The 25358-nt window shown below is 40.0% G+C and overlaps 1 protein-coding gene and 2 long non-coding RNA genes across 13 annotated transcripts in view; 2 read left to right on the top strand and 1 right to left on the bottom strand.

Annotated features, from left to right (window-relative positions):
• Positions 1-4476, bottom strand: part of rbm33a (RNA binding motif protein 33a) — a 34745-nt gene extending 30269 nt beyond the window's left edge. For all 10 annotated transcript variants that reach the window (XM_086151076.1, XM_086151075.1, XM_086151073.1 and 7 more), the window contains exon 1: positions 4296-4476. In XM_086151076.1, the coding sequence (XP_086007202.1) occupies positions 4296-4314 (19 nt within the window). In that variant the 5' untranslated portion in view covers positions 4315-4476. The remainder of the gene's footprint in view (positions 1-4295) is intronic.
• Positions 4477-4539: 63 nt separating this feature from the next.
• Positions 4540-25358, top strand: part of LOC147231882 (uncharacterized) — a 43936-nt gene continuing 23117 nt past the window's right edge. For both annotated transcript variants that reach the window (XR_015106514.1, XR_015106513.1), the window contains exons 1-3: positions 4540-4640; positions 6108-6217; positions 11284-11352. This is a non-coding gene — a long non-coding RNA (uncharacterized LOC147231882). The remainder of the gene's footprint in view (positions 4641-6107; positions 6218-11283; positions 11353-25358) is intronic.
• On the top strand, positions 16122-16662 carry LOC147231883 (uncharacterized). Its single transcript, XR_015106515.1, has 2 exons — positions 16122-16154; positions 16481-16662. It is a non-coding gene; the product is annotated as an uncharacterized LOC147231883 (long non-coding RNA).

A 25358-nucleotide genomic window follows, 5' to 3' on the forward strand; every position in this document is an offset into this window, starting at 1 on the left:
ATAGAATCTTGTTTTATAGATTTTTAAAATACTCAGCTATGTCTCACCAGAGAAAACTATGTTTTTGGCAGCACCGTTGAAGCGGTTCAATAAATCATTGACACTACTGTGAAAACACTGGAAATTTGTTATCAGATAGAACCCTAATCTTTAGTAATGTGAAATGCTACCAAATTTGTAATGGTTTTCCACCAGTGCCTTGTATCAACGTATTGATCACTATGAAAAACTGATTCTGCACTGCCAGTGCCACATATTTCAAACTTGAAAAATCACTTTTTTGAGATTTGGAGTTAATTTAACTGTGGCGCTAACACTGGCTGTGGCTTGGGTTGGGTATTGAGCTTGAAACTTTGAAAAGCAATCAACCAAATTACAATAGTAGTAGTATTGACCCACTCCATCAATTGGTTCTCAATTCCTGTACTTGAGACCACAACTGGGTGAGAAAGGGAAGTCTGCTCTCCGTGTTTGAGAAGGAGACACAACATGATATCGTTGTGACACTTCAACAGGCGTCAAAACAGTGAGTTGCTTACTTTTTCCCCCAGAGTGAGCTCTGACAGACCTCTTTGCAAGAATAGGCATTGCAAAAAGTAAGCTATCCAGGAAATAAGAGATGACGATACTTTGGTGCACTGGGAGTAGGACCTTAATGTTTCAGCAAACAGCAAAAGCTAATTCTATTAGTAGACTTGTGGCCTATTTCTGATTTTGATGCACTCCATGTATCACCACTCAACCAGGATATCCAAGGAAATGTGTGCTTCTCTGCTGAAAGTCACCACTGTAAACATCCACGAGGGCTTTAAAGGTGAACTGTTGCTCTACAAAGACCTCCATTCCTTTATGTCCAACGATCCAACCCTTTAACGATGGAATAGAAAAGGCTAATTTCCCCTTCTTACTTAACTCTCTACTGCCAGCCTGTATGCTCAAGCCCTGTCAGAATGAAATTGGTGGGAGATTGTCTGATAAAGCTGACATCCTAATTTCTCCATCCTAAAAAGCATTTGGGGTCTGTGGTTAGCTTTAGATTTCTATATACTGAGGCAGCAACTGTACCCTCATTAGTGGGCCTGATATATTATTGACTTAATAATCAATAATGAATTTTGAACTTGGGGAATATGGATTTCATTTTACGGATGGAATTACATGCTTAGATAATTAGAATTTTACAGATGGAATTACATGGTTAGATAATTAGAGAGAAAATAAGGTGCAGTAAAAAGATACACAGTAAATCCAGGCTGGTGCAGTAAAAAGGTACATAGTAAATCCAGGCTGAAAATGTTAAGATGCCCGTTCAAAGATAACACTGTTACTATAAAAAATGGGAACCTCCTTAGACCATGGAAGTTGCAACATCTGTTTAATGTATTTCCCCAAATTCAAATGAACATCTTATTTCATTTTCTTTGGAACAGCATCCATAGGCACAAATGTGATTGCTATGCTTATTGTGATCTTTAAAGTAGATGTGCCACACCAGAATACTACATGTGCTTTATAGGGCCAACTGCCAATGGAAGGTAAACTGTAAAACCAAGTCAAGAAAAACTCATTTTTAAATGTGCTCAGCCAAACAAACAGATTCAAAATCAATTCCGCTTCCTCTCTCCAATTTAGACATATAAAAACCTTCTCAAAGGTTGTGTTATGTCCCGGCTCAGAGAGGGGAGGCAACATAAAACCGATGTAATTGGTATTTAATAAATCTGTTCATTATGACAGTCTGGAAAAGACAGTACAGAGCTACAATAACAAGGAAAAGGGGCAGGCTGGCTGCGGCTCAAATCCAAAAATAAAAAACAGAGTCCTCATAAGCAGAACAACGCACTGTCTTGGTGAGGGGAAAAAAATCTGCACTACCTAAAACATAAACACATCAGAGGCTGCAATCGCAACACCCTCATAACATTTAGCCTCAACACCTACATGGTAGTAGGGTTCACAAACCATTCAACAGGCAAACAGCGTTTCCCTTTTGCGTGCTACACATCAGCTGGCTGGTTGTATGGTTGTGTCCGGCTTAAAGAAGTCAGTAAGCAGTAATTGGCCACAATTGATTGACTTCAGGTGTTTTTACTGTCAACACAGAACTCCTGCATGACGGTTTGAAACACACAAGGGGGGAGCATGCGCTGGCCGTAACAGGGTGGAAAAATAAAACCCTTTTTATAAAGACTCTGACTCTACCCCATATGTAGCTAAGTTCGCTTTTTTCTCTTATCGGGCCAAGGGCTGTAGAGCACAGAGGATAAAAGCTGTGACCTGTAGCAATTTGCTTTAAAGACCACAGTGTAAGATTTGAAACAATGGGACACACAGTTATAAAGCCTTGTTGTTTCTCCAGCGACATGTTTGCATCGCTTATATCATTCCATTACATTTTACTATTGGTTATCAAAATTCAATGGGAGATTGAACCAGTTCGATGCAATTTATCCCAAATCAATATGGCGTGAAACAGTCCAGGATGTCTGCTTGGTTAGCAGGCCTCAGTGAGTGGTTCAATAACTATATCAACAACTATATTTTGTTTTGAAAAGGAGTACACATTGGTTAGTATGCCAATCGTGGAAAATGAGCTTTGCTGGTGAAATCAAAACCCTGAGAGAAAAAGATTGTCATAATTTAAGAGACAGTTAAACTATCATTGTGGAGTGTTTCCACAATGTTGTTTCCGCTATTATAGCCAAAATACCAGCACTCACCAAGCAGAAATATAAAGCCACTCGATGGTGGTTGATATGTGATGTTTGCTCCATATTGCATGGCTTTCAAAAGGGATCTTATCTTGTTGGGACTAATCGTGCTTTACCCACCAACAACTAACAGCTATCTGACATCCAAGTATTGATGTGACGTTTTTGACACATTACACTTGCTGTGATGATACTGTCATTCCAAAATATGTCTCGGCCAGTGGGTAAGGGCTTTTTACATGCCTGCCAAACACAAATTTCACCCACGGCTGGCATTATATGGGTCTGAATTAAGGCCCTTAAAGCACACTTAATAGGAAAAAAATGAATTTTGACCTTTGGCTATTTGTATGAAAATGACTACTAATTCTACAAAACTCCCACAAATGACAAATTCAGGAGATAAGTGATGGAATGGACAGGCACTATAAGTGACTTTAAAAACCCACCATTGAGTCATATTTACTAAGATTACTGAAGGGGTGTTAAGATACAGCTATCTTACATATCTTACAAAGCATATTTGATGCCCAATATTGCAATAAAGAATCTTTACTTGAATGTTGTGATGTTTAAATGATTGGATGGTTAAGTCAACATGCGTTTTTACATCTTTACTTATTCAAAGTGGATTGCGGACGAAAAACCACCAAGTTGCCAACTGTCTTTGTTGAATTTGTTTTGTGAAATGTGACTGAATGTTTTGGGTTTTTTTTTTATTGACAGCATTAATATTCTGGCACGATGTTACATTGACAACATGTGCAGGCTTCATTGCATATGTGAAAGTGAATAATGATGTGTATTATGGACTTGCTTAAGTAACCATACTATTATGATGTAACAATGAAGCCTCTTGACAGTAATCCCCAACAACGATCGACACTCGGTGAATACTGTCAAGAGGCTTCCTCTGAGTGAAGGGCGGCCCAGTGCGAAATACAGAAAGCATAATGCAGCTAATGTATGTCGGGGCCGAATATATGTCGATTCACAATTTACCGAGCTATAATTCCTTTAAGACTTCTGTTTCTTTAACTTAAAATTGATCAATGGTGCGATCAAAATTATACTAGTGTTCATTCAAATCAATCATTTTCCCGCAAATTTCCTTAGTAACATAGCTGACTGGCTCCGTTACCACATAGCTAGTTAGCTAATTTGCTAATAACAGATAACGGCCCGAGTAATCGGATGCGATACAAAAATACAAAAAATGAAGAAATTTGTCACCCGGACTGATTTCCCGTATGAAAACTACTATCGTTTAGAGAGCTAAATTTGAAAATAAACACTGGTTATCTGGCAGTAACTGCACCGTGTTTTTGCATTTGATGCCAACTGTTGAGGTGAATATAGTTTGCCGAGACCGATCTGTGTTAGGTTAAGAGCGATGCAGTCATTGATATACGTCGGACAGACGGGAATCTGACATTAATGTGTTTCGTTATGGCCGGGAGGCAGCCCGTGGCCTACGATCGTTGCAGCCACGATTTAACTGCAGCTCTCGGTGACTCCCCGTGTTGGCTAACTTAGCATCGAGGCTATCTCACCATTGTCGAAAAAGCAGCTGACATTGCTTACCTTGCGCGTTGGTCGACATAGTGCAAAACGGGTGCCGTTGGGAATCCCTACTAAACAAGTGGCGGCTGCATTTAATCCTTAGAGATTCGCCATTTGTGGAACACAACACTGTGGATTACAAAGATAAGAGTTTCAGTGCGACAACGACATCCATCCAGCACCAGCGGCGGAAAAACATGGCAGAAGGATCTTTGCAGTGCTGTTGCATTGTGGGTGGGAAATAGAAGCCACGCCCCCTTCGGATCCGCCATTGACGTCTCTACCAATGGGTTAGCTGCCGCCACAACAACAACAATGACAACAACAACAACAACAACAACAACACACTGCTTGTAAAGAAACCGGGTAAGACTGAATCAACACGACCCTGCACAGGAGTGCTGGTGACAAAACACCCAGGGTTAATACATAAATAATTTGCATAGCCACAAGAAGTCCGTTACTGGAGAGAACAGCATCATCTGCTTCGCGTTTATATTTACTCATCTGTTTCAATAACAAGAGCCTGTGAACGTGACATTATTGAGAAATGTGGTTTTCAATCAAGTAAACAAAAGGAAAAAAAATGCTGTGAATGAAGCTCCTTCCATCTGAAAACACATGCTGAAATGGATGTTTTATAAGTTTTATGTTCCGTACTCGATGTTATTGTGTGCACCTGTGGGAGTGCGTATTTGAGCTGCAGGGCAAGCAATACTTCCAATTCAAAATTGAAAACTGCAAAATGCCAAGTAATCAAATGTTGAATTCCATCTTCTCAGTGTACCGTTTTTTTGATCATTGATGGTATTGTATTTAGTCATGGAAACTTGAATGTTGAGTCTTGAATGTTAGGGTTTATGTTAATGCTTGTTTTCTGTGTGATTTTGAGGTTGCTGGAAATCAAATGGGTGCGATTTGGGGTGGAAATAATTCTGAGGTGTTTTTTACCTGGATTTGAGCCGGAACAGTTAGTTATATTGTAGGCTCGTGTGGCGTGGCTTTGGCCAACAAGAGCGATTGCTCATTAAACAGACGTTTTACCGTCACCCAGGTGTTTCCCTGACCAAAACGCTACAGTATAATTGTTAGATACATTTGATGTATTTCCATCCTATTCTGCATCATTGTCCAGAAAAAGATAATGAGTGGGATCTAAACTAGTGCCAAAAAGCAAATACTTTTTCCGACTTTTCAACAGAGTAGTTTCACACTTATCATTCCCATGCAGCCGCCGTAAAGGAATCATTTAGTAATTATTCCAAGAAAAAAATAGTGATATATGTTGATATAAAAAGGGCTCATAAATATCCCACCAATACATTTCAATACAGAGTTGTAATGCTGTTATGGTTTACATACAGTCCGACTCCATTTCAGTTTCCTTCAGGTGCATACCATTAGCTTGTGGGTTTTGCCATTATTCAGCTATGCCTGGCAGTGGTCAGAGTTGAAATCTGTGGGGATTTTTTTTGTTTGTTTGGTTGCGTGCTTGTTTGTTGTTTTATCCCAGTAGCATTCAGACGAGCTGTCAGCATGCAAAGAGGGCTTGACAACTATATGGGAAGTCTTAACCTCAGTCTCAAAAGGTCCACCTCTTTAAAAAACCTGTGGCAGCTTTTCACCCACCGGACCCTGTCAAAATGTTCAAAACTGACTGACTTGGTGAGCCTAAACAAAATGGCATATTTGTAAGTGTGTACCCTTTTTAAATTATGGCTTCTTCGGCTGAAATTCAAAACAGTTTTTAATCTTTATTCAAGTCACTCCTTTGATTTTTCTTTCCTGCAAGGTCCATCTCTGACTAATTTTTCCCCACTTTCATTTATTCAGTCTGTGAGTCAAAGTTGTTGTCTACTGCCAGACTACAGTGGAATTCTAACCCCCCGATTCCTCCCGGGCTGACAAACGTCAACAAAGACCCTGAGAGACACCAAAGAGAGGTGAGCAGTGAACTGAAACCTCATTGTATTGGCTCATTATGGGGTCCCACAGTGAGGAAGAAGCTATTTTGTAGCACCACAAGGTCAATATCTGAAAGCCAGGGCAATGGAGGGGATCAGCCGTGAGATTTTTAATTTGAGAAAGCGTAAAGGGACTTTCCTTGGGAAAGACTGTCTGCGTATTATAATGGACTGTGAGGATTAAACGGACAAGCCGTTGAGTTGGCAAATGTTTTCCCTTTTACAGGATATAATGCAATTGCAAGCCCCAAGACACTTCCTGGCATGCTATGAACTGAATCTTAAAAACAGTATACGAGTAACTGCGACACCAGAGGTTATCATACCCACCTCTTTAACAGTCTACTGTAAACTACTTGCATCATCATCAAAATCCAACCCATTCGTTCAATTATCAATTTCAATAAAAAAGTGCACCAATAGCTCCAATATATAATGCACCTGCTGTATGCGGTGTTTTTTCAGCAGTTAACAATCAGAAATCACAAAAAGTTAAATATTACACCCCTTATTTATCATTGTACTGCCACAAAAATTAAATATGCACAAACTTTCAAGCATTCTCTGTAAACCTCCAAACAGCTCATGGTAACGCCAAATAAAATTCATATTGTCTATACATGATTTGCACATCCAGTTTAGATTTTTCAAATGAACACAGGTGCAAATCCTACCCATATGTGTGTCACACTTTATTAAGAATTTACTATAACAGCTGTTTCCAAAACAATGAGATCTTTATAGGTTCCCTGGATTCACTTTCCCAGGAATTTTGATTTTACTTCCAAATAGATGTGAAAAGGGAAAGCTGTCACACTCTGTTATGGTGACCTCAATGATTCCCTGCCCTGTCCCAAACCAGCAGTTTTGCATAACAATGCAAGTTAAAGTGTGCAGAGCTGGAGGAGACCAGACTTGTTATTTTCCACCCAAAGGGCAAAAAAAATCTCTTACAACAAACTTGTCTGCATGCCCGGTGTAGAGTTGACAGAATTCTAATATTAACTTGGCAGTTTTGAGTTGGATGATCAGTTTTGCTGTCAATTCATCTGCAACAATACTGTGAAAGCAAGAGGTGTTGAGTCAGGGAATGTATTAGCAACCGATTGTGTGAGTGACGAGATTTTAATCAGTGCATTGTCTTTCTGTCATTTGGAGGAATTTTCACAATGTGGAAATGTAAAATCTGTGGCACAGATTTCCGTTAACATTCACCAGTGTGAGCAATATTTTTTGCAGATATCCGTCAGTCAGGTTCAAGCCAATATATGTTGTTGGGACTTGAAACAAAAACCCCAAAATGTATGTTTTGTATTGCAGATCAAGACAAATGGACAGATCTTTGTATTGCCCCCCAAACACATGATCACTGGAATGGATCTGCCATTTATTTTCTCCTTTAATAGCTCAATCTATCGAGAGTCAGAAAACAATTCACACATCTTCTTAACAAAAGGTGGGGAAAAGCCAAGCCTTTAAAAATGGCATTTCTTGAGGAAGGTAACATTCAAACCTGATATGACTCATTCAGTTATATCTAACGGACTAAAACACAAATATTCTCTGTTCAATATCAAAGAGGATTAAATCTGAAAAATGCACTTTGGTTTGTCAGAACTGTTGCCAGTTTAAAGATGTGGAGTTTAAATGAAGTTGTCTCTATTTCTGCTGATTGTTCTCATTTTAGCCATCCATTGATTTATCACAGTTCAGCTGTAGGACACTTTTGTTTCTCACACAGATACCGTGCTTGCAATAATCTGAAGCAGTCAACTGTAACAAAGCGTTCCGTGTTCCTAGTATGTCTATATTCGCATACATATGTATAAAGACATCATTTAATGCATTGATTGCATCCAGGCAATGTTGTGACAGGGCAAGTGGCGTTGTTTATGTCTAGATATACGGGGGAAAGTAGAAGAGTGTGATTTCTTTTTTATTCTTGATATCATGTATCTCAGCCATTTTCCCCAAATTGAATAGGCTGCAGTCGGTGACCCACATCCCGGCGCAGTGAACTGCTTAACTCAGACTGTTGTATTATTCAGTGCTCTGTCAACAGCCGGGTGACGAGGCGGGGGGAGGGACCGTGGGCCCCATTGGCCGCGCCTATTGGACAATCGTTTCGGCCGCACTCCGCGATTGGTGCGTGGCGCTGTCCATCCGCGGGGTATGTTATCGCCACTTCCCGCGCCATTAGGCGTGCACGCGCAAGACAAGAAAGCACGTAACCGCTGGGAGACTGTCTGGAGTGTGTCTGAAATTGATCAAATTGGGAGATGGAGTTTTGCATCTCCTTGCTCATCTACGGGGAAGCCGCCCGCTGGAAACGGGGATTTCATCTCTTCCGGCGAAACGCCTCCGCTCTGTTAGTCGCCGCGCTCAGCCAAAATATTTTCTTTTTTTTTTTTTAAGACAAACGCTGTGAAAGTTTTTCCCCCCCTCTCCCGCAATGTGTCAGCAGACAGGCTCTTAATTCACAGGCAGGTAAGACAGGCGCCAGAGTGGAAGTTGGCTGACAGACAGCGGGGATGCTGCAGTGCACCCCTCTGCCAGACCGAAGGTTTATCCCTCAATGTTTTTTTTTTTTTTTTTTTTTTTTTGCGTGTTGATTTAAAAAAAATCAAAAAACTCTTTTTTTGAAATGACTCGAAAAGCTGTTTTAATATGGTTATCGTGCCGTGTGAATGCTGCATTGTGGGTCGCTGTTTTGGAGGGTCGTTCTCTGTCCTTACTTCGGGCGGATGGGCAGGTGACGCACCTTTGCTGACGTGATGTTGATCAACCCCACGCGCGCGCGCCGGCCGCCCCTCACCTGGCCTCTTCCGGCCCACCGCTTCTCATTACTAGGAGAAAAAAAATCACAACATTGTAATTTTTTTATAGAAAAAGAAAAAACTATTTCCGGGTTTGTGGATTAGAGGCGGTTATGAATGAAACCTAAATGTCGCCTGTTTGTTTCTGCTGCGGGGGTGGGAGGGGGAGGGGGTAGCCTTCAGAGTTCAGGGAGGGTGTTATCATCCAGGAGGAGGCCTGAAGCAACGGACAGGTTGGTTTCTGCGTCCACTTTGTTGATTTATATCTCATTTCTAAGTCTGCAAGCAGGATTGAGTGAAAGCATGAATATAGTTTTTTATCGCCATTTATTATTCACCCTGAGTCACATCAAAATAAGTTCTTTGATCAGTACAGGCATGTAGAGTTGCATCACCTGCTGCTGTAGCTGCAAATTTTGATGACAAAGATTCCCAGAGATCTAACAAATTTTTTTAGGTGTGGTTTAATGTTGTAGCTACTTTGAACAGTCTTGTGCATGGAGAAAAGTTACTGAACTTTATGGTGTCAGTGTGCATGTGTAGACATAGGGCTCCACCTGGAATCTTGCTATTAATTCAAAGAAGTTGTGTGCACATGGAGTGGATCTGCTGTCGCCTCAGACCTGTCTAGACAGTTCTGCTCTGTCACTGCAGTTGTCTGCAGACAGTGTGGTCATATGACTGGGGGAGCCCTCCTCCTTCCCCTCAGTGTCTACTCTTTTGGGGCAAGATGGCTGCCACAGCATTGCTAACAGTGACGTCTATCGAAATAAAGCGATGAGGGGAAAATAGTGGTTCTCAGGCTGCTGTCTGGCAAATGTGAGGTTGTTTGACTCATAATTTTTCAGTTTTTTCTCGCCTCTGAAGGATTTCAGTGGGCTCTGTGTGTAATTTGGGATCGCTGTTCATCACAACATAATTGCAAATACAATTTTGACAATATAAGATGATAGCATCTTAGAAATGCAGACACTTGCTTCAGGTGAATCAAAGATAAATGCAGTAATCCGCTGAAGTGAAAGAATGCTATTTGGAATGTAGTAGGGTTGCATTTTGATGTAATCATCACATTCAGTTGGGGAAAAATATAATTGAAAACAATTGAATATGTAATATTGCGAGGATTATGGACTAGTGTCACACAATTAACAGAAAAACCTATGTTATTTCTGTCAAAGTCTCAACTCATCATGTGGAAGCAATTCTTCATAAGAAAAGAAAAGTGTTTTTTTTCAATAATCGTAAAAAGCTGCCAGAAAGCGCAATAATAGCATCTGAAGGCCAATGTTTTTTTTGAATCCACAGCAATGCAATATTTTAAGTAGGTGCGACTATTTCACTTTTTTTTTATAAACAGCATAGCTGACATTCCAGGGAACTGGTGAAGCACCTCTTGTCTGCAAAGCAAACGATTTCTGATCTATTTTCCAGTTGCAATAAGCTTTTCCTGGTAAATTAGTTAGCTTCAAAAGCCGCTCCAAACATCTTTCTGACAGAGGTTCTTTTATTCAGGGGTTCTGTGATGTTTATCAGTTTGCAACGTCAGCGACCGGCCCGAACAGATATCTTCATTAACACCTACTCAAGGCATACGTGTCTGCCATCGACCAGGCCTTTTTTGTCCGGCCTTGTTGCAATCCACCATGTTTTTAATGGAGCAGCATGCAGTTTTAGCAGGTTTCAGACAGCATTTATTTGAATTAAATTGAGGAAGGTGAGGATGATGTGGCAGGAATAGGGTTAGGGCTATGCGTAGCGTCCATGTTGGAAATTCTACTTTTCTTTCTAAATTGGAAAATCGCAGAATGTTGACATTGGATAGTACAATTACACACCCTTGAATTGCCTGTGCTTTTAAATGGCTCCTACTTAATTTCCAATTGTACTTTTAAGTTTAATTTGTGTTATTTAGAAATCATTGTGAACTGTTATTGTTTGGACTCTGGAAACAGTGCATTATGCTCAACCGATGGAACGGTGTATTTTAACAAATTCTCCAATTTTGTTCACAACTGACTTTAAATATATTGCACAAAGTACGCAGTGTTAATAAAAAGAAAAACAAAATGGGAAATTCTCGCGTTTTTTTTTTTTTTTTTTTTTTCTGAGTCTTAGATCACAAAATAATGACTACAAAGTGTATCCTGCCGACTATGCAGCTTCACAGTTGTTTGACAGTGTTTGTTTTTTTTTTGTTTTTTTTTTCTTTCCTTTTTTTATTTCTCACAGGGAATCCATGTTTCCGTGCAGCCTGTCATGTCTGGATGCCTCCAGTGCTGCGATGTGTCCGCCCACCTGGTAAGATCTCAGTTGACCCGTTCATTACAGCACATTTGGGCACGTTTATAGTTGAAAAAAATTGTCATTTTATGAATCCTTTTATATGCTGCAGTGAGTGAATGTGATTGCCTGAGGGAAGTCCTCTCACACAAAACAGTGTTTACTGAGACTGAGCTCAAGCATGCAATACTAAGCTATGGTGCTCAGATATGGCAAAACTTTGTCTGTACTGTATTTCACTCATTATCATCATCATTAGCATCATTTTCTCTTGACACTCATTTTTGATCTCTTCATAAGATAATCATGGATATAGATCGCGTAATTTTCACTTCAAGTAAAAGGCTGCATCTCTTGTCTCATTTTCCTATTGGCCCGTTGTCTCCACCCACAGTGCAGTCACGAGGTCCGGCATCATGATGATGTCTGCAGAAAGCAGGCTTTCATGTAGGCTCTGGTGCTGCCAGAGCTAGAGCCGTCTGAAAATATATCTGGTGTGATTTTCCGTGCACATACAGAGGGAAATGTAAGCATATTTCAAAGCACTTCTCTTGCATCATCATTAGCAGCTGCGACTGTCCGTTGCAAATGGTGAATTGTCATACCACCAGTCCCTGCTACGTAATGACGCAGTTTCCTTTGGCATTAGTGTGGCGTTTTTTTTTTTTGTTGTTGTTTTTTTTTTTTTTTTTTAAATCAAGGCCTCCTCTGTATTTTAAGGAGTCTTCTGGCAGTCTGCCAAACCATGCGTTCATTTGTTCCTAACCCTGTAAGATCACCACTGCACAGCTGCGACCCTTAGCCGGTGCTATCCATCGATAACTGTAAACCCGCAGCGTCCATTTTAGATTTCAGGCAGTGGCGAAATAAACGACCTGTATATCTCCTGGAAGGCGCGATGTGAACTCACTTTTGCTTAAAAAACAGGGATTTTAGTTGAATTGAGGTGCGGATATTAAAATTATGCTGCTTTGTTTTTAATTTATAAATATTCCATGCGTGATTCGCCGCACAAAACAAAATTAATGGGGACCAGCATTTTTACTATTATCGCAAGATTTGTCTTTTTAGAATTTAAACATTGTTGCAAATTGGCGCAATATTTAATACAATTCCACACAATTGCACGCCACCGGAGATTAAGACGAAGTACACAAGCATTAATAAAACAGAGCCCGCGAAATATGCCATAATAGCATTTCATTTGCAGGATTAATTAATTTCTTATAAGAATTTGTTTACGGCAAAAACTCTTCCTTTGCAATATAATTTAGCATTAAATGTTTTAAGTTATACACGCAGCAGATTCATCAAATATCATAGAGTAAGAACTATTCGTCATGACTACAGAGTGTATTTCTTATTTTAAAAACTCCTGCGTGTGCAGTCTGTTTCAACGAGTTTGCAGTGTCTTGTCTTTAATTATTTTGGCTCAACACATATTTATCGCTTAAAGAAAATTAGCGCATTTCACGTTTTAAGGCGTCATTAAGGAAAAAAAATAATGTTATAAAATATGAACATGAATCACGTATCAACATTTCATTCCATTTATTTCAAAACAAATTTCTTAAATAGTGCTAAATTAGATTTGACTGTGCAGTTGACTTGAGTAATAAAAACACTTTACAGAACGGTTATTGCGAATTGCAGTGAATTATATACAAAATAAGTAAACAAAATGTCCTTGTGTTTTGACAGAAAGTATTCATTTTAGATTTGTGCGCTAACCTTAACGTTGAAGCAATAATGAAATAATATAGCTTTGCGGTAAATTGCGTTCAATTCAAAATTGCTTTTGTTTATGACGAAGTCTCAAAATCTGAAAATTGATTTTTTTAAACAAAACTGTTGTGTCAAAATTAGAAGCACTGTATATTGTGATGTACAACTTGCTAATGTACTGAAAGGTTGAAGTGACCCCTTACTCTCTTGAGTACTTGTATTTGTCCGCTGTTGAGGCCTCATGTGAAAGCAGGACTCTGTTCTGATGCCACGTAACACAACAGTGGCTGTCACTAGCATATTAAGCTGGGCCTGCACTCTTATTTCCACAGAAATAGACTTGACTTCATGGAAGTATTGGATGTCAGGAGAAAAAAAATGAAGTAGGTTGTTTTTTTTTTTTTTTGTGCAAACCTAAAGATTGTCAGATTAAATATAAATAAATAAATAAAGAGATAAATGTTATTTTGCAATACTCAAACCTGTTGACCTTTACTGGTGGGAAAACACATTTTATCACATGCTCCTGCAAATGCTTTGCATTATTAGCTACAAAAATGCCAACATAACGTCCGTGGTTATTAGTATTAAAATCTGAAATGCAAGTCGAATTAATACTTTATATTTTTGAGAATTAATTTCACCAGAGCTCTATGTTTGTTTGCGAGTGTTATTTTTGTCCGACAGTCAGATACTTAAACATTTTAACGAAACCGTTTGGATAATGAGCCAAAGACAAATGATATATTACAACAACAGCTTCTTTATGTGGTGAATACAGCCAACTGCCTTGTCTTTTTTTTTTTTTCATAGAAAATACTGTCTCTGAGGAATGAAATTGATCTTTGGTCAGAAGTGAGATCTTTGCCTGGAGATAGCAGAACTTCGATTATTATTAAAGCAAGCGCAGTCACAAAGTGAATGAGCAGATTTAAAATTTGAGGTGCGGCTACAACAGAGAAGTCAACGCATAAATATGAAATACTCAATCGAAGAGGGCTGTCTTCGTGCAAATTGCACAGTAAACATATTTTAATCATCACCTGCAACATGGTTAAAACATTATTTTCGTATTCAGGGAATGGTAAGTACAGAGTTTGCTTTTGTTGACTGCAGTCCTTGCTGTGTAGGTTGTGTGCTCGCACTGGTTTGTGATTCAGCCAGATATGCACATGGTGCATGTCAGTTCCCACTCAGCTGCAGCATTGACAGCTTCAGTAATACTTCCTGTTTTCATTTGTCTGCAAATCCACCACTGCCTTTTAAATGGAGTGTGCTCATCTATAACACCCTCATAAACAGTACAAAGAAGGCTGCAGGCCTGGGTGACCACTGTTTGACTGCAGCGAAAGGCTACATGCCTGCTTAAGCTAAACAGCAGCCTGAACAAGTATTTACCTTCTGGGAAGGAACTTTTGGCCCGAGATGAAGTTTTGCAGTTTTACTCGAGTGCTAACTTTCACAGAGTTTTCCACACAAATGGAGAGGTGCCGGATTCAGCCTTTCCTCTTGTTTGACTTTTCTTTGTTCGTTTTCCAATTAAACAGAAATGTGGGTGCATGCACACATGCATTTAAGTGGTTTCAAAAACTATTTGCATTGAAGAGAAAACTGGGAAGATGTAGATGTTTGACATTCAGAGCAGGCTGAGTTTTGCTGCGGCTTTTTTCCATTCTGCAACAACCTTGTCCTGTGGTGATAGGTCCACATCCAGCCTGCTGCGAGTCTACAGTAACCACCCTGTTCGTGTGAATAAAAATTGGAAAGCTACTATTCGATATAAAGCTGCTGCGCGTGGACGTTCTTGCAATTCTCATTTCTTTATTGAAATTTTCACTCGAAATACTGTCTTAACGTATTGGCCGCTGAAATTTCCTCGATTCAAGGTCTTGACTAAAAGTTCATTTCTAAGACCCAAATTGGATGCTGGAGGGCAGCCTTGATATTTTTTTCTCCTCTAATTGGGGCTTATTTTAAAACACCTGGAATACCTGCTTTGCCATTTGACCTTTGGTGAATTAAGATGGCCTGGCAGAGTTGGGGGGAGTTGACCCTGCGGTACGTGATAGCAAGGGGAAGCTTCACCATGACTAATTAGTAAATCTTACTCCCCTCTAAGGTGCAAATAATGATTTCCTTTTGCGGGAAGGGTCGGGGCCGATGAGTGATCGCCACCTGCACCAGGTTGCGCTACCCTGTGCCTCTCTCCAGACTTTGAAAGTGAATATTTCATATTTCACTGATCTCGAACAGCTTTCCTGCATGTATCATATTTGACTCCATAAGCCATCTTAGCGGGGTAACGGGGAAACACAGACTGCAGGGTCTCTTTACTGTCACACAATGGCGCGGAAAGGTCAGGCCTAATGAAATCGGGGGTGTGACCCCTAGTATTCAGTGACTTTGCATGGGCCCCCACACTACCGCTGCAACCATGCCGGTTAATCCCTTTTTGATCCTAATTGATAGGCATTAACATGATCCTTATCCAGGAGCTGTGTTTTGTCTTCCACAGCCCTTCTCTTTGGGTGTCAATGACACAAAGTGTGAAAGCGTTTAACCAAATGTGAAATTGATATTTTTCCATGTTTGTGTGCTTAAAATCTGGCACCGCTTCCAAATGCTCAAAAGTGCCCAGTGTTTAGTGTTTGCCCCTTTGAGGCTATTAACAGGTCTTAGCACATGACCCCCAGAATCCGACTGTGATGTGAAAGGTACCAGTTTGTTTTCCTTGGAGTCCTTTTATCGTCATCGTGAGCTGATCACCGCCTTTGACCGCTGACTAATTACCCCCTTTCAGTCTTTGCATTGACTTTACATCAAGGCGTGGATCACTTTTACCAAAGCTTGAAAATATCGAGGCAGCTCTCTAAGAAGTCAGATTGTTTAAAGTCTTTGTGTCACACGTTAATCTCTCTCTTTCTCTTGTTCTTTTTTATTGTCTTAACTGTCATTATTAATTATCCATTGCAATTTATTGTCTGCAATATTTTCACTGACATTTGTAATTGTTGGACACTCATTAGATTCTGTTTTTATTATAGCGACAAGATGGTGGACAACGTCAGTAGAGTGAACTCCTCCTAATGCAACAAGTACATCCGCTAAATTTATTTTATTTGCTCCCATTTTTCATTTTTAGTGCAATTTCTCTCATAACGTAATGCGTGTTTTCATCTAATAGCATTTCTAGTGTTTTTCGTTATTATGAAAAGTCACTGGGATTCAGTCCGAGCAGGAACTAAAAGGCAGAAATGTCAGAAATTGTCATTTTATAGCTGAAGAGTTAATGAAACCTCCTTGACGGAACCTATTCAGTTGATGTTTTTTTTTTTTTTTTTGTACTGCTGTATTTTTGGTCCACTATAGCTCTATCGGAAAGACATCAATCTTATTTGTTTTGTTTGTTTGGTAAATTTAGATTTTGAACTCGCCAGTTCAAGGCATGAAACGACACGCCGGCTCGACCCAGTAAAGCACGTTGACGAGCTTTACTTTCAAATTCGCATTTTCTCAAAGGAAAATTATTCAAGCAAATAATAACTTAATCACATTGAAGTTACGCCACTGAAGACAAGTGAAGCTTGTCATCGCCGCACCCCCGACCATCTCTGCTCTCTCACCTTCAGGATGTGAATGCCTCTCGACCTGCATGCCTGTTTTTGAACATTTGTTGCTTTTTCTCACCACATACAATATTTGTCAAACTAATCCTCATTTCATTTGCAGGAACAGGTGCCTTATTAATTTCAAAAAAGAACAATGCTATTGTTTTTTTTTGGGGGGGGGGGCAAAGTTTATGAGAATTGCTTGAAATAATTTCTCAGTATACCCTAGTTAATAATAGCTATATGCATATGGTGTATCGAATTTTTTTTTTTTTTTTTTTTTTTTGGTAATTTAAATTAATTATACTTTTAATCGGCTTTCATCCACAGTTGAATCGTCTCTTTACAGGTGACGTTTTTGTTAAGAGCTTTCCTTCCCCCCCCCAGTTTATGATTCTGAATCTCTATTGTTTTGAAATATCTCTACACTTCCAGATGCTGCTGGGCGGTGCCTGAACATGAGTAATTATGTAGATGCACGCTGACATCAGGACTAGTCTTGTGACAGCATGATAATATATTCCTCAAACTGCTGCTGAGCCACATTCATTTTTGCTTAATTTCTCGTTTTCGTAACAATGTCTTATCATTGATCAACGCTGTTTCCTCCACTATACATGTTTATGGTGGAATTTGGAGCGTACTTTAAAGCAAATTATGTGTGTGTGCTACATTTCTGCAGGTGAGCTCTGCACTGTAAAGACACATTTCTCGCCATTGTGATCATAAATGTGCAACAGTCCCCTTTAGCTGGAAAATGCCAGGTGTCGTGTTGGTTCTTGTTGATTTCACACCGCGACTCAAGCACCTCCCTGGTATGCGTTGCTCAGGTCTCCCTAGGATTGAATATTATTTCCAGCTTGTTTGTTGCACTGAATAATGAGTGTTCTGTAAGGCCTGATGACATAATTTGTGGAGTGCTGTGGAAAAATAACTAATTATACAGCCACCAAACTACAGATTGGAACTGTGCTGGCATACCTCACTTGACTGGCACCACCTGTCCTCTATATGTCACACTCACTTCACTTATCCAGCAGTTGTGAATCGGAGCTGGTGTCTGCCAGTTATTTGTAATCCCCAGCAGACACATATGAGTGGGAATACTGGTGGGCTGGACTTGATTATGCTGCCATTATTTACATTTTCTTAAACCCCTCCAAAGTAAATAATTAGTGGAATGCACACCCTGGATAGAGTCCTGTGAATAAGGGATGCACTTCCAGCAACAATGAGGGAGCACTGCTCTGTGTTGCAGCTTTGACTGCAGGAGAATAGGAGAAGTTGAGAATATAGGAGGAACGCTCTGAAAAGAAGTGTTCCTATTGGTCAGTTTTCTGGAAAATCTTTGCGAGGCATCGCATCTTTTCCTATGATACAAGGACGGAGTACATACAGAAATAATCAATGTAAATGGAATGCACTATCATGGAGCGAGTCAGGAACTGTTTTTTTTTTTGTTTTTTTTTACGAGTTCTTTTTACTACTTTTTGCTGTGCTTTCAGCTGTGACTGTCGTCGTGCATCTTCTATTTTTTATTTTTATTTTCTATTTTGTCTCTTGATTATTATTTCTCTACACTAGCTACTTGAGAAACCAGCAAAGAAGTTCATGAATATGAATCAGTGTGCTAAGTTCTGTGCAAGAGTTAAAAAAAAAAGTTTGTTTGAACATGCGTGCATGGCACCAGCACATTGAAATAAATTAAGCGTTTTTTCTAAAAATGTCTGGGGTTGAGAGGTGTACGCTCAGACTGCTGCCGAACTCCACACATATAGAACCTCATTTTGACTGACTCACAACAATTTACCAATAAACTGTCATCTTAAAGTTGTCTCCCCTCAAATAATATACCCTTTGATGCCCCCCCCTCCATTTTTTTTGTTTTGTTTTCTTCTGGTGTGTAGACCCCTACAGGTCCAAAAGCAGTTTAGAGGAAACCCAGTAAGGAAAACGTAAACATGAAGCGCCTCTTGTTTGTGTGCTCTGGAGGTTTTACTGTCAAGGCTATAAGAACCCAAGCAGATTCAGGTGTGCAGTCTCACTACAAAGATCTAGGACGTGCATGTTAAATCATGATCTTCATCGAAGTCAGCGCAGCAGATCTTGAGCATTATAAAGCAGTAAAATATGTCAGCGCCCCATCTTTGATGTTTTGGACTTTATTTTCTCATCTTTCCACTGGAGCTTTATTGCCAGAGCATCAGACAGATCACAGCATTGTTCCTCCTTTGGGTTTTCCCTCAATATGAAGTCATACTTCCACAAATGACATGGAGAAAAGAAAAGTAATGTGTAGGGTGTTGCTGTATCACAGCAGGGAATTATGAAATAGGTCTTTTATGATATTGGACTTCTCAGTTATTTCTTCTCCTCTCAGGATATTGCTCTCTGAAATCATAAGCAGTTGACTTGTTTCCATTAGTTAAAATTGAAATAAACATTCATTCTTCCATTGATCTGTGCCCCATTTGTGGATAATTAAATTGGCATATGTAAACTCACATCACATGTGTACATTTGACCTATTGTGGAATCCTAAAGCGAACACTCACAGCGAAAACTCGCTAAGTTGCATCGCATTTTCTCAAAGACGGGCCTTAAAAAAAAAAAGTCAGAAAATCCCGACTAATGCCCAGTGTCATTTCCCAGCACAGCTTGGTTTATGTGCTGAGAATCTAGAACCAAACGTTAACATTTACCGAATCATAAAATACCAAAATAATTGCCAGTGAAACGCAATTTAAATGTGTTAAAGACTCATGGTAGCCCAGAATGTGCTAAAATGCATGCCTCAATTTCAGTCATAATTCAAAAATAAAATTGGAAAAACTGAGAGAGATGAAAACCTTAGTAAATTGCAGACATATATTATACTTGGTGGAAAAGTAGAGATACACAGATTCATTGTCCTCACCTGTTGTCGAAAAGGTCTATTTTGAAATTTCTAAATCCTAACCATCATGCAAATCACCAAGATTTAACTTTTAATTTTTCTCTGTCTTCATAACCTCCAAATGTTATAATTCCTCAGTATCATTTACATGTGCGAAGCAAAGTGCATCTGTTCTTCAAAATCAGCCTGATCCTAACAGGTGGTCTGGCTGTGTCAATCTGGAACGGGAATTAACTTTCTTTTCGTCTTTAAAAATCCATTTTTACAACAAAGCTGCTAATCCCATATTGGCCAGAAACTCAGTCTAACTTTTATTTCTTAATGTGTTACACTCACCTTTCTCCTGACAAACTCAAGATCAAGGGCGGCATTACCTTTGCCGCGAATGAGGTTGTTTATTTAACCAAATTTTCTCGTGGGCTTCGGATGTGAGGAAAAACAAACCGAGCACGGCAGAGCTCAATGTCAGCATTAACAAAACACATCCTCCAAAAACTCCCAGGTATCTGGTTTTGTCACAGCAACACTGTGATGCCATTGCGTGTTCCACCGCTCCAAACGGCTGCTGAAGTAAAGTGGTTGCATTGTTATATTTTGGATAAAAGTCTCACAGGATTTAAAATCATACTAATTTAATTGGAGAGAAAGCAATGGCTTCCCAGCCGGTGGTTTCCTGTGAGCAGAGCTCTTCTTTAAACAACGGTGTTGTGAAACGGCAAAAACTTTGGATCTTCCGCGTTGCTTTGACAAAGCCTTGGCTAATGAAGAGAATTACAGACGTACGGCTCACGGTGTACAAGACAGCGAATGGTAGGAACTGACAACAGAGGACTGTGACACCTTGGCTTTGCTGCATTGCTGTTTTACTTTCAGCAAAGTTGGTCCATCTCTTTAACAGGTTTGTTTATGACTAATGCATGATGTTTTAAATATTTAGCTTGGTTTCTGTTGACTATTTTTTTAATTAAAACAAAAAAAAAAAAAGAGGAAAAAAGCCCATTTCTTAATGATTTTCATTACAAATCTAGTCATGTGGCCTACTGTGTAGTTTAACACTGACTGGAGAGCCTCTGGGCATTTATAGTTTGTAATCGCAATGATGTTGAAGGAGTATTCATCATTTGGTGCACAGAATAATTCCATTTCTACTTAAATCTGTCAATGAATCACAGACCTCATCAGAGCCCATGGCTTTATTTGCTCATGCAGATTGGTTGCCAATCTCTGTGTAAATGTGAGGCTTTACTGTATGTTTGCTTATCTGTCCAGCCATCCCATCTATTCAAACAGCGTTCCTTTCATTCAGGCTGTGTGCTGCCTGAGCTTTTTTTTTTTCTTTTTCTTTTTTTTTTCCTTTTTTTTTTTTTTTTTTTTTTCTTCCTGGGACCTTTTCTGTTATATTGGGACCAGATGGTGAGGGGCACGGAAGCGCCTCTTTTGTCCGGGCGCCCCAGTGAAAGGGGTCTGTCCTCCCTAATGTAATCAGTGCCACCGGAAGGGTCCATTTTGGGCTGTGAAAGAAGACAATTGGGTATGGACACGTCTAGATTACAGAATCGCTGAGTTCATCTTTCGACCCTGCCCCCCTTCCGACTAAGGCGCTGGCATGGAAGATCCTCATCTTTGATCAGTGGAGGGTGGAGGTGCTGATCCGACCTCACGAGGGCCAAAGGCCACCCCCACCCTGCCCTGTTTACCCTGCACTTGGCTACTGTTGACCCCTCCTTCCGGAAAGAACCAGGGGGTTGTGGGTTGGTTGAGCATGGGTTGGGTTGGGGTGGAGGGGGGATACCATGACCTGTCTAGACAAAGTTGCTTGTTGCCCTGGTGTTGCCAAGGGGACCTCCTGAACTTTGACCTCAAATGTAGTTGGTTAGGAGCTTCTTGGGTCATCTTTTTAATTTTCAAAGTTGGGGGTGGGGAGATGCAGAATGGATGTGACCCTCATGATACACAATGTGCTTTGACACACAAGGAGCAATTTTCTGGCAACATTTCCTCACTTTTCAGCTCTCTGTCGCTCACAATTAAAAATTGCCAGATGTTTTCTGTCCGTCAGACGACGGGCAAACAGGATCACCTCCTCTGAGCTTCCAGTCACTTTGTTTAATTTTTTTTAAGTTGATCTAATCCAACACAATCACTTTGGGGAGGATTGGATTTTTTTTTTATTTTTTTATTTTTTTAACATATTTGGAAATTTTCTTTCACATGAACAGTAAGTAATGCTTGTCTTCTTAACAATGTTAATACAGGCGTGTAATATTTTAGGTATCTTGCAGAGGTCACCCACAGACACTGCCATCCTGTGTTTTGCTGAATCCTAAAGAAGTAGCATTTATGGTTATCTTCAAGTGAAAGGAAAATACTCTTTTCAGTCCTGCATAGAAACAGCGAGTGCGTTCTCAACAGGCCATACTGATAAAGTATGATTCTGACACGTTTGTAGCATTTTTGGTGCAAGTCGAGAATATCTTCTCACACCTTTTATTGTTTTCTCTATTTGTCAGATTGTCCATATTTCTATGCTCATTCTGTAGCCATCATGTTTCATTGTGCGCACGATGCTACCAGTGACACCTTGTCATAATACAATCCTCCTTTACCAACAGCCGCCGCTTTAGGTCCAAAAATGCAACGTAGTCCCGACGCGTGAGCACGCTTTTGATGTCGAGGCTATTCCTCTGGCATGAGTGCAGCGATTCCGCCATCATGGCCGTCGCTACCGGCCCCGCCCTCTCGCCTGCCACTCAGGAACAGTTAAAATGGCAGCATGCAGCAAAAAAAATGGGTGAGAGGGAGAAGGAGAGAGACGCCCACCACTGTGAGCTGAGCACGGTCGACTGAGCTGGGGCTTGCCTCGTATGCCAACTCAAACCGGAATGATTATTTTTTTTTGTGTTTAAGGCCGCCTGGTACGGCGCATAAAGAATTCTCGACAGGTATAAAGAGCTGAAATCAGTGGAGTGCAACATCCTTTGTCATAGTTTATTGCAAGATGACTAGTTCACCATTGTTTAACATACGGTTTGTTTCAAGTCATGATGCGGAATGGCCGTACTTTCTCATTTGAAACAGTTAAGTTGGAAAAATGAATAACATGAAGAGCACGAGCAACATAAGGAGTCAATGGAATGCTAAAGTTCAAACGCTTCAGAATTTCCGCCTAATATTCTTCTTCAAGATTCAATCTGACCTTTTTTCTGCAACGTCATCTAAAGGGGGATTAAAAAAAAACAACTTTTTGAACTCTTCACCCACATCTTTGGCGGGCTGCCATTTGACTCTCCAAATCATCTTTTGACCAAGTCACAGACATTTTTCCCCCAATGTAGCTTAAAGCGTCTCGTACCCTTGTACGTGATTCTGGGTTGTACTGCTGTCTCAAATCGGGTTGCTGCCATTGGCCACGCTGACATTTTTATTCAGAAGCGGCGCCACACAGTACTGCAGTGACTGTTTCGTTTTGAATATTGAAAGAACAAAGTACAACTCAGTGATCATTGCGAGCCTTTGTTCTGAGTGAAACAGCTCTATGCATGTGTGTATTATGTCATCTAACTGGAACCAATTAGAGGCTATACACTAACCTGTTTCACTGACCCATTTAAAGCAGCCCAAAGAGCAAAAACTGTGCATGTTGAGTCTCTATAAAGCGTCTGAAATCAAGCACTCCACCCAATTATTTCCCCGCCATTGCAGGTATGGCTGCCACCCCAGAACAACTTCATTGCAAGGAATCCCCACGCCCAAACTGCAGTGTGAGGGATTTTTAAGAGAAATGTCCAAATCATCTATTTTTAGCCCCCCCCCCCATCTACTGAGTGACACATTATTTTCTGTTGGTGTGAATATGTGTTTGTTCCCGTCTCCACTGTAGAGAGCTGGCGGTGGACTAGGAGGAAGATGTCATGCTAAGGATGTTTTTTTTTTTCTTTTTTTTTTTCGTGATGATGTTGCTGCTGTTGCCGCGGCATCGAGCTCTCACTTTGTGCCTCTGTCAGCTATGATGCGTAACAACAAAATGAGTGACAGGCCGGTCCCCGGGGAGACCAGGGGCCTGAGGTGAGTCAGATGTATCCTTGACCCTGTCGAGCTGTGTGTCAGCAAACAACACAAACTCTGTGGAAAAAGGCCAGAAATGGCGTGGCTGTGTTGTTGTACATTTTAATTCACTTTGTACAAGAATGTTTCAATTATTTCAAGAAGGCACACAAACACACTGGCTGTTTTGTTGATGGGATTTGATTTTTATTAAGTGGACTCCCCCAGCTTATTAATGCTGAAGTTGTAGCGGAGCATATCACATTACCACTAATGCCTTTGCCCGTGTCTTTAATGGTGATTGTTTTATTCAGGGCTTTGTGATATTAAGAGCCCGAAATGAGTTCATCAGAAAGTGCAGTCCAAACACCCTCAACCCGAGTTTGAGGCTTCGGGAGATCACCTGAACGACAAGCGTCAACGTCTGGAGCGAAATCTTGTTCAATTCCAAGGCAAATAATTAATACCAGATTTTGATCTGTGTGGATAATGCAGGAATCTTCCACTAAAAATTTAGACAGCTAATGTAATATTTTCAAGGTGGAACCGCACAGTGTGCCATAAACAAACTCCTGGTGAAGATTCAATCAACTTCTGTTGTAAATTAGAGCGAGGTGAGCGGATTTGAGAGAAAATGTAATATAGAAACAATATTGGACACTTTTTCAAATAAATCAAAATTCCTCTTTTTCGAGGTGCAGGAGTAAATCATTTTGACACCACAAACCGTTCATTTTAGCCAAATAATTAGGAAATGATAGAAAGCGATAAACAACTGCCCCGTCTTATTAAATTGAGTTTTAACTGGGTTGTTATGAAATCTATGCTACAGTTTATATGACTCAGAAAGGTGCTTCATATCATAAAGAATCATAGGCTTAATAGTCCCTGTGTCATGTCGGTGCTAAAATGAGATGATTAAAGAGCCAATCAGCCTGAGCGGAGGTTAAAACCCGACCTGACGTGTGTTTGCCACATCACCACAGAATCTTTAAGAAAAGTATTTCTATAACGAAAGGGTAATAATTATGTCCCCTTGGGTTGCTTTATTATGTATTTAGTATCTGTGTGTTTTTCCAACACCTCCATGGTTGGTGGCACCAGCAGGTGAAGATTTTAGAGCATCCACATGGAGAATTGCAGGATAAAAAGACTGTTAAAAGTACCATTTTCCAGAGAAGAAGGTAAAATGAATGAAATCTGTTTTGTGTGATCGCTTGCTATATATCTATATATTGCTACATTAGTGTTTAACCTATGGCGCCTTTGTCCCTCTTGTGAATGATAAACAGGGGCTTATAGTAAAGTTTTACAAATTAAGTGTTGAGTGTACAAATCGAGAGTGACTTTCTTATTTAGCCAGACAGAATACAGCATTGGGATTGGAATCTTGCAAATTTTAGAATTTTTTTTTTCTTTATTGATAATAATGTTTTTCAAGGGAGATAGTCAGTAGTCAGAATATAAATTGACAATAAACCTACTGTAATTTGAAGCTTTATGCAATAATGTGATAAAACCGATCACGCTAACATGCATCTGTGTCCAGTGTTAAATTGTTTTAGTGAACGGCATCTACTTCTGCTCGCCAAAAACATATATTTTTCTTACATGGTTTCTGATTCTTTTATTTTACGGTTTGATCTTTTGTTCGCCGGTTCTCTCCTGTCAGTGAGCAGGTCAACCAAACAAAGCTGTTTGGTAAAAAGCTTTATAACCCAGCTGAGGTTTAACCAATGATTCACCTCTGC

This window comes from Fistularia commersonii, chromosome 8, assembly GCF_037954325.1.
Source record: "Fistularia commersonii isolate RoL2024-O1a breed Wild chromosome 8, RoL_Fcom_v1.0, whole genome shotgun sequence".
Classification (NCBI taxonomy): Eukaryota; Metazoa; Chordata; class Actinopteri; order Syngnathiformes; family Fistulariidae; genus Fistularia; species Fistularia commersonii.